Source organism: Merops nubicus, unplaced genomic scaffold, assembly GCF_000691845.1.
Source record: "Merops nubicus isolate BGI_N331 unplaced genomic scaffold, ASM69184v1 scaffold44082, whole genome shotgun sequence".
NCBI classification, from domain to species: Eukaryota; Metazoa; Chordata; class Aves; order Coraciiformes; family Meropidae; genus Merops; species Merops nubicus.
Window position 1 is genome coordinate 1 of NW_008596387.1, and position 8,738 is coordinate 8,738.

At 49.8% G+C, this 8,738-nt stretch overlaps 1 protein-coding gene across 1 annotated transcript; it reads right to left on the bottom strand.

Moving 5' to 3' along the window:
* Nucleotides 1-1,984: 1,984 nt before the first annotated feature.
* Nucleotides 1,985-8,279, bottom strand: LOC103769183 (chromosome unknown open reading frame, human C7orf26). Its single transcript, XM_008936358.1, has 6 exons — nucleotides 8,187-8,279; nucleotides 7,430-7,651; nucleotides 6,365-6,530; nucleotides 4,339-4,866; nucleotides 2,738-2,777; nucleotides 1,985-2,174 (listed from the first exon to the last, which is right to left on the bottom strand). Exons 1-6 carry the CDS (start codon nucleotides 8,277-8,279, stop codon nucleotides 1,985-1,987), a joined length of 1,239 nt encoding a protein of 412 aa, XP_008934606.1.
* Nucleotides 8,280-8,738: the final 459 nt, after the last annotated feature.

The window sequence follows — 8,738 nt, forward strand, 5'->3', positions numbered from 1 at the left end:
TGAGGTCACGTGGGCAGCCAGGCGCGTAATTAAAGGGGTGTCGTTAATAAAAGGGGATGTTTAATTAAGGGATGAGGTTTCGGGAGGTGTTGTAGGAGGAAAAAGGGGAGGAGGAGGTGGGAAAAAGGGGGAGAAAAGTTGTGGAAAAACAAGGGAGAAAAATGGAGGGGAAAAAAGGAGGAAAAATGGGGGGAAAAAAACAAGGGGGAAAAAACAAGGGGGAAAAAACAAGGGGGAAAAAACAAAGGAAAAAACAAGGGAGGAAAAAAACAAGGGAGGAAAAAAACAAGGGAGGAAAAAAACAAGGGAGGAAAAAAACAAGGGAGGAAAAAAACAAGGGAGGAAAAAAACAAGGGAGGAAAAAAACAAGGGAGGAAAAAAACAAGGGAGGAAAAAAACAAGGGAGGAAAAAAACAAGGGAGGAAAAAAACAAGGGAGGAAAAAAACAAGGGAGGAAAAAAACAAGGGAGGAAAAAAACAAGGGAGGAAAAAAACAAGGGAGGAAAAAAACAAGGGAGGAAAAAAACAAGGGAGGAAAAAAACAAGGGAGGAAAATGGAGTGGGGGGATAAAGAAGGGAGGAAAATGTGGGGAGAAATAAAACAAGAGAGGAAAGTAGGGAGAAAAAATAAAAGGAGTAAAATGGGAGAAAAAACCAAAGAAAAATGGGAAGGAAAATGGGGAAAAAACCACAATAATGGAGAAAAATGTAGGGGATAAAAAGAGAGAAAAATAGAAGGAAAAAACAAAAGGTGGAGAAAAAAGTATCTCAGTTGGAAAGCACCTACAACAATCATCAACTCAACTGCCTGAGAGCTTCAGGGCTGACCAAAAGTTAAAGCATGCTGTGATTATAATATTGTTATTAATTACCTTCCCTTTCCAGAGAAGGGCAAAGTTTCCTTCTCAGCTGTTTCACCCAAATCAGATTTTCCCAGCTCCCATCTCACCCGGCCCATTTTGGCAGCCAGGTAACCACAGCACCACATCTCCTCCAAGGACCACAGCAGTGGAGGGCTTTGTGATGAGGTCATTCATTTAAAGAAAAAGAAAGGAGCCCTTTTTCTGGGTTTTTCCACCCAGAAGTGGGGGCTTGGAGCACCAGGGCACAACGGTGATGAGAGAAGATTTTGGCTATAGGTGCCAGACAGAGAGTTCTGCTGCAGTGTGAGCTGCAGGGGGCTCTGCCACCCTTCCTGGGACACCCCCACCCCACTGGCCCAACACCAGCAGCCCCAGGCATCCATTAGAAACAGGAGATCTCAGCCCAAAGCTTCAGCAGTCACCCACTGAGGTGTGCAACAGGGCACCCCCCCAGCCTGGAGAAGGGTGGGTCACGGAGGGGGCTTTTCTTCCCTGCCTGGCACAGGCCTAAGGAGTTGGATCTTCTGCCTGAAATGGAAAGCAGCAGAATTATTTTATGCTTCTTCAACTGTCTCCTTTAATAGGAAGTGCTGCTTTACTCTACCTTGTGCTTCTGAAACAAACATTTGCCTTCCAAAAATATACAGTGTACACATACTCTGTAGCTATAGATACAAACATTTACAAAGAAACGAGCAGGCTGGAGTGGACTAGCTTGGAAAAAAAAAGATCTCACACCTTTCCTTTTGGCCCTCCTGGAGCACGGGCAGCTGGGCTCACTGTGCTGAGAACAGGAGAGGCTAGTGAAAAACACCACTGAGAAACACCACCCCCCAGAGATGACACGAAACGATGTGGATCTGAAACATTTCCACAGGCTGCAGAGGTTTGGAGTTTCTACAGCCTTTTCCCAGCCCCTCCTTTTGTCCCTGTGGGTCTGGAGGAGGATCTGCAGCCCACACCCAGAGGGGCTGCAGCCCTCCCCGCGGCCAGCGAAGGGCCCAGCCCTCGGGCGGGCGCTGCTCAGCTTCACACCAAGAGAGGAAAACACAGCTCCCAGGGTGTTTGGCTTCATTTTCTCAGAGTGAGGGGAGCTGGGGACACTCTAGAGGCCCGTTGCCTTAGCGGATAGGTCGGTATGGGAATGTCATTCCTGGTATGAAGGTTTGGACGGGGTGCGCCGGGAGCGCCGGGTGAGCCGGGAGCGCCGGGTAGCCCAGAGGAGGAGTATGGATGTGAGGGTAAAATCCTGGGGGCAGAGTGCCATGGGTCGGTTGCTGGACTGGACCTGAAATCACCAGCTGGAGCAGGCTGTGGAGAGAAAATCAAAGAGGTGTGAGGATTATTTAGAGGAGGCTTCTGCCGTGGCTACAAAGGGCTGGCTCTATGCACGGCTCACCACCAACACAGTGCTGCTGAGAGGCACCAGGACAGGGATTCACTCATGCTCCTAGCTTCCAGAAGACTCTTTTTGGTTTTCTTTCTCTTCCCACCCTTTTGTTTATTTAATCTTGGTTGATATTTGCAACGAAGCAAAGTGCAGCTCAGGGCCAGGTAAAACAAGGAGGGAGTTGGGGATAGGGAGACTCTGGGGCAGGTTCCACGCTGAATTTCATTTTCCCTTCCTGTGCATCTGTCCTAACACAGGCTGGGTGAGATCATCTACGTGGTGGGAGTCACTGAAGTCTCCTTCAGTCCAGCTTGCAAGGAAAGAAGTAGCCAGCACTATCACCTTTAACCTGGTGCCTAACTATGGGCAAACAACGACCAACTTCCAGAAAAAAAAAAATCTTGAGATTTTTGTCTCAGCATCCCTCAAGTGTGGGTCTGGGAATACACATCAAAATCAACACAGCTGGAGAAAGGTCTCTTACTTGTTATGTGGTAGCCTGGAGCACACAGTTCTCAGGTCATCTGAAAGAGGACAGAAGACACAACCATAAAGATGAAGCAGAAATTAGAGCAATTTTCCTCTCCTCCCTAGGAAGATGAGATTGCTGAAAAAGCTCCAGTTACCAACAGATCCAGAATCCCATTCTCAGGCCAAAAATTTCCATGGGAAAGAAAACGTTTATTCAGCTCACCAGTTATTACTTCAGCTTTCCACACCAGACACTTTATTGTGTGTTTGACACTGAACCTATGCTGGGAAATGCAGCTTCACTTCAAGGCAGACCAAGTAAGATTTGCAACACCAACACACCATCAAGAGGTAACTAAGATGGAGGAAACACCAACTATGACACTGAATACAGTGTTTAGGATGAGAAGGGCATCAGGTAAGAGCTTACACAATATCTGTTTTGTATTGGTTTGGGTTTTTTTAAAGAAAGGTTGGGGTTTTTTTTTTGCTGAGGTCCATCAAGTAGAAATTGCACCTTTTTTACCATCTCCAAACTTCTGCTAAAGCAGAATAGCAAAAAGTGGGGTATTTAACAACATACCCCATTGCTAGAGTCCTTCCAGGAACAGCTTGAGAATAAATTCCTGCTCTGTAGATACTCCCAAAACACAGAATAACTGGTATTTCAGCAACTCCTCATACAGGATTAACTTCCACTTCTTCTCAGAACGTATCAAGTGATCAGTTAGGAATAAACATGGCCAAAAGGAGCCAAACCCCTCTACATTTCTGCTTGTTATTACACCCAGATGTCCTTCATGGAAGATCAGAAAGGAGAACACTGAGATCTGCCCAGCAGCACTGGTTCAGCCAGGGCAAGAGAGGCTGCACCCTGGGGCTGGGGTCTGCACTGTCCTGACCGTTGGGGAGTTTTAAGCCTTCTGGTCACACTAAAAGTTGCCTGTTTTTAAGATAATATGTCAAGAAAACAGTCTTGCTGGCTGGCCCTGTGCTGTGCAGAGGCACTTCCCCTTTTCACCTCTGTGGGTCTTTTGGAAAGGACTGCTTTTGGTGACAGGAAAGACAAAGCCACGTCAGCTTCTTGACTCAGCTTAACTGAAATCCCACGTGCTGCAACGTGGTCTCATTACAGGAGAGCTGAAGGCCCACAAGTTCCAGATGAACAGTTTTTGTTTGCTTTTCCAAGTTCCCTGTCTAGCACACGCACTCCCTGGGTTTATCTGCTCCACGGGCTCTCCTCCAGGAGACAAGTTCAGAGACACACAACGAAGCAGAACTTTTTAAATAGCTACAAGCAATTCTGAGGGGGCAGATTTGTCCCAGTGCCAGACACCCAGACACAACCCCCTCGTGCACCCTGCCAGGTCAAGGTCAGTTCTTCAGCTCTGCAAAGGAACACAGCAGCCACCTCCACTGATCATTCCTCCTCTCTCACTCCCCACCCAGCTACTTTCCCTGAACTATTTCCTGCATTATCACTTCCTAAGAGCAGCAAAATGCCACTTCTGCTGTGAACACATGGATCTTTACCCTCCCCATGCCCAAACTCCCTCTCATGCCATCTGCAGGCTGGAGGACAAGAACACCCTGCCAGGGTCTCTGCCAACTTACCCCTAGTGCACAGCAGCGCTCCCGATGCCATGGCCACCTGCAAGGCCTGAGCCAGCCTGTCCAGAGCCAGTTCTATCTCTTTGGACGCATTGAGAGGGTTGAGTTCATCAGACAGTCTGTTGATTTCCTCCACGAGTGGCACCACGTGGTCGAAGGGCACCAGCCCCAGGCGCCCGTAGAGGTTCTTCTCCGTTAAATGCCCCTGAAGCATCATAAGCACCTGCAGGACACTGAGATGCAGTTTTGAGTACAGCTGGTGGCAATCTTTGTCTTCTTCAGAAGTCGAGTCCTTGGGGATTTTGCTGGGGGGGTGGCCATTTGAGAGGGAGGCTTTCTTCTTCCTTTTGTAAGCCAAGGGAGCCTTCACACACCAGCGGATGAGTCCGGTGAGCGGGGTGAGCTCGAGATACCCTATGGGCAGGTTGGCTGCAATAGGAGTGTTCAGGAAGGTGATGAGGATCAAACGAGGGTCTTCAAAGATCCAGGAAACAATCAGCTCCAGCAGCTCCGTAGGAGGGATCAGGTCATCTGAAGATAGGAAAGGTATTGTTGGTAAGATGAAGGATTAGTTAATCTTTAATTAGCCTCTCACACGCACCCTTCTTGCACAGTCACAACTGCAGTTTCAGAGCATCCCCAGCCCTGCTGTGTTTTTTTCAAAGGTAGATCCTCAGTTATGCCAGGGAATATGCAACCACATTCCTCTAAACTTCACCTATTCCAAAGACACCACCAAATGCCAGCATTTATCCCCTTTCCCAGCAAAGCTTCTTTGGGCATTTTCTTCTCTCCCACCCATCATCTGCTCACTTCTCCACATGGAGTCTTCACTTATCCCTTGCTACAGGAAGTACAATGGGCAAGGGAACAGGAAAAACTTGTTGGTCCTTCTTTCTCTTCACCCCAAGATTCATTTCCTTTAAGGCTTACCCAAACAAGGATGTCTGGTGGAAAAACTGAACACAACAACAGGCTCACGTGACAGGTAGAGGATGATAAGATTACATAAAGCTCTGAGTAAGATGTGAAAGGTGGTCACAAACTGCTGCAGCTTGACTACAGATCAGAGCAACACTGACTTCACAAATTCCTCCTGGTAACTCATGACATTTCCTTTCAGACATGTCTTTTAATTAGTTCTTGATGAAAATAATGAATTCTTTTAAATTCACCCACTTGGATGAACTTCCAAGTGGTTGCACAAACCAGGTATAAAATACTGTGGAAGAATATGCTATGAGCTCCAGCAAATACTTTTCTCTATTTACTCTACCATTGTTTTGTGTACCTGTCACTCATGCCAAGCTGCTTACCTGGAGAAGGCCATGCAAAACACTTCCTTTATGGATAACAAATAGTATTTGCTTTCTGGATTATGTGTGATGTTGGTGTTTGATGTATGGTTGTTCCCTAGTCTACCACAAGTTCTCTCTTCCTCACTGAGTAAAGGTATATCAACTTTGTTTTAGACATCTACATGTTCCTAGTGTCTGAGGAATAACTTCCCTAGCCAGGCCACATCCCCAGCTGGACAGCCAGTTAAGGACCACACTGGAGGCACTCTGCTGATTTTCTCTCTCATCACTGCCCCACAGAAATCCTGCTCCAGCTTGCAAACACTCAGAATTTGTGTTTCTTCTCTTTTTGGATAGAATCATACTGACAGACAGCCCTGAGTCTATCTACTGGGTAGGTGACACACAGCAGTGAGGTCCAACTGCCCAGCCCAAGCAGCTCAGCTTCCACACCCAGAGCTGCTCAACCACTAATGCCCTTGCATCCTCTGCCCTCTGGGGAGAACTCTTTGTGCCAGGCATCACCTGGCTGCTTCTGCAGCAAAGCCTCTCCCTTCAGCCACAGAGTGGTTATTTTTAGTCTCCCCCAAGGGACAGATGAGGCACCAGCTGCACCCCTGAGCTGCTCCTGGCCAGAACCCCACGGCAACGAGCGCGGGTAGAACGGCGGCAGCTGATCTGTGCTGCACTTCACTGCACCTCTGTGACAGAGCCAGCCTGGCAACCCTCACCTGAGGAGAGGTCGTAGAGGGCAGTGACGGCGGTGATGAACTGGCAGCAGAAGCGAGGGCTGGCACTGAAGATCTGCTTCAGTGTCTGGATGGAGCCTGGCACCAAGTTGCAGTAGTCATCGACCAGAGCCCGGGCCAGCCTCACGCAGAACACGGCGGGGGTGCGCTGCAGGGACACCACAAAAGGGGATTAAACCAGGCCCTGGGGGGTGCCACACAGCTGACTCCCAAGGCTGTGCTGCCTAAACCTGGTCCCTGCCCCCACGGCACTCTGCTGCTTCAACATCTGTGCCCCCACTTTCCCCAAATCCCAGTGTGCCTCCTCTCTCCCTCTGCACATCAAAGCCGCACTCGGGCAGAAATAAAACTGCTGTTTCCCAGTATTAAGCTAGATGGTGACAGTTCATGGTTACAACACCCAGAGTTTAAAATGAAAACCTTTTACATCACTATTTTGACCTGAGTGGAGATTTTCTTACTACTTCAGCAATATAGTTCAAGTTTAAGCTACAGGTGTTGTAAACATTGACAGATGTGAGTCCCAGCCCCAGGGATTTCAGGCACGGCTTCAAGAGTTTTGTCTCTTCTGCCACGCCCAAACTTGCACACAGGGGACAGTTTCTTGTCCCTTTCTTATTTCTCAAACTCCAAAGCTGACTTCTTTGGGCAACACGTCCCTGAACTGCCCTGGCTTTGTTCCCTGTGTTGGTCAAGGCTCCACCAATCTCCTTCAGCTTGTTGGGGTTGGGGGGGGAAAAAATGAAATAAAAATCAATAACACTTAAAAAAACAAAACAAAACAAAAACCAACCAACCAACAAACAAACAAACAAAAAAAACCACAAAAAACCCAACTGATTTTCTTCTGCTGGTGCAGCACAAACATCTGGGAAGAGCTCTCCCTTGAGCTGGAGCAGAGGGACAGACACAGGCACAGAGGTGGGGTGGTGCAGCTGCAGCAGCTGCCTGTCACCAACCATCAGGGGACACTCTGCCCCAGTTCAGCCATGCCCATGGTGCCAGGCTGGCTCCCTCAGGCCTCCCCTGCCTGCACAGAGGCTGTACCTGCAGCCAGAAGGCAGCACACTCCAGAACAGGAACCCTGCACACAGCCACGGCCATGGAAACCAGCTTTCCCAGCAGAGCCATCCTGCTGTCATCTGCCTTGTTCCCCTGGGGGCTGAAGAGAGAGGAGAAGATGATCTGCCGGACTGAATCCTTGGTCTGCTCTTGGAAATAATTGCACATGATCTCCAGGAGCTGAAGTTCCTGAAGCGAATTCAGTCTCTGAAAGAAAACAAAAGCAAAGCTGAAAAATACACTGGGGCTCCTGAAGAGCCAAGAGCTGCTTAGGGGAAAAGCCAGGAAGGGTGAAAAGGCTGAGAGCTTCCCTCAGGTGTCAGAAACTCAGCACACACGTTCAGGCTTCCTGAGCTACCACTGCATTTACCCAGCTACACCAAAAAGCTCTAAGTTGCATTTCACTGCCCCAATACTCAAGACTGGTGCTTGCTGCACCCCTAAGTGCTGCCCACAAACAGAGAGATGAGCCTGATAGCAGTACTGGGGTGAAAAATATTGCCTCCCTCTGCACATAACAGCACTAAGGGCACTGCTGGGCAACTGGGGGGTCACAGGTGGGCCTGGCACACCCCTGAGCCACAGGCACCCTGACATTCACCAGCAGCTCTGGTTCCTGGTCACTGCTCTCTGGGAGGCTCTGATCCAGCTCCATCCCACATCCAGCCACCTAAAAATACTGGTAGGGCCCAGCCACAGCACTGTGAGGCTGTGGGCAGTCCCCAGAGACCTTGAGGCCCACCACACCTCCCTGGTGTCTTCTCTGACCTTCCAGAGGCCTGGCCAGTTCATCATAGACCTTGCCCTCCAGCAGCAGCTCCTCCAGGGACCCCATCCTGTCCTTCTCGGGCATCAGCTTTCAGCTCAATCACCAGCACCAGCGACTCCATCTTGTCCTCTTGAGACCTTGGTCTGCAGCAACAACCCCCCAAGGACCTCATCCTGTCTTTCTAAGGCCTCATTCTCCAGCGGCAGCCCCCAGGAACCTCATCTTGTTCTCCTTAAGGCTTTGTTCTCCAGCAGCAGTGCCCCAAGGACCTCACTCTGTTTCCTGAGGCCTCAATCTCCAGCAGCAGCACCCCAGGAATCCTGCCCTCAGTTCTTGGGGCCGCAGCCCCCAACAGCAGCCCCTTCAGGGATCCTGCCCTCAGCCTTTGGGTCCTAGGCCTCCAAGGCCACTCCCTGGGACTACGTCCGGCCTCCCACGGCGCTGCCTGGCCTTAGGTCGGCAACCCCCAGGGCCTACCCTGCTTCCCCGGGGCCTGTCCCTTCACCAGCCCCCCCCGGGGCCCCC

Coding starts and splice junctions, on each gene's coding strand:
- LOC103769183 (XM_008936358.1), bottom strand. CDS start 8,279: ATGGGGTCCCTGGAGGAGCTGCTGCTGGAGGGCAAGGTCTATGATGAA. Junction 2,778..4,338: donor AGCGCTGCTGTGCACTAGGG/GTAAGTTGGCAG, acceptor GTCCTCTTTCAG/ATGACCTGAGAACTGTGTGC. Junction 2,175..2,737: donor TCCAGGCTACCACATAACAA/GTAAGAGACCTT, acceptor TTCTCTCCACAG/CCTGCTCCAGCTGGTGATTT.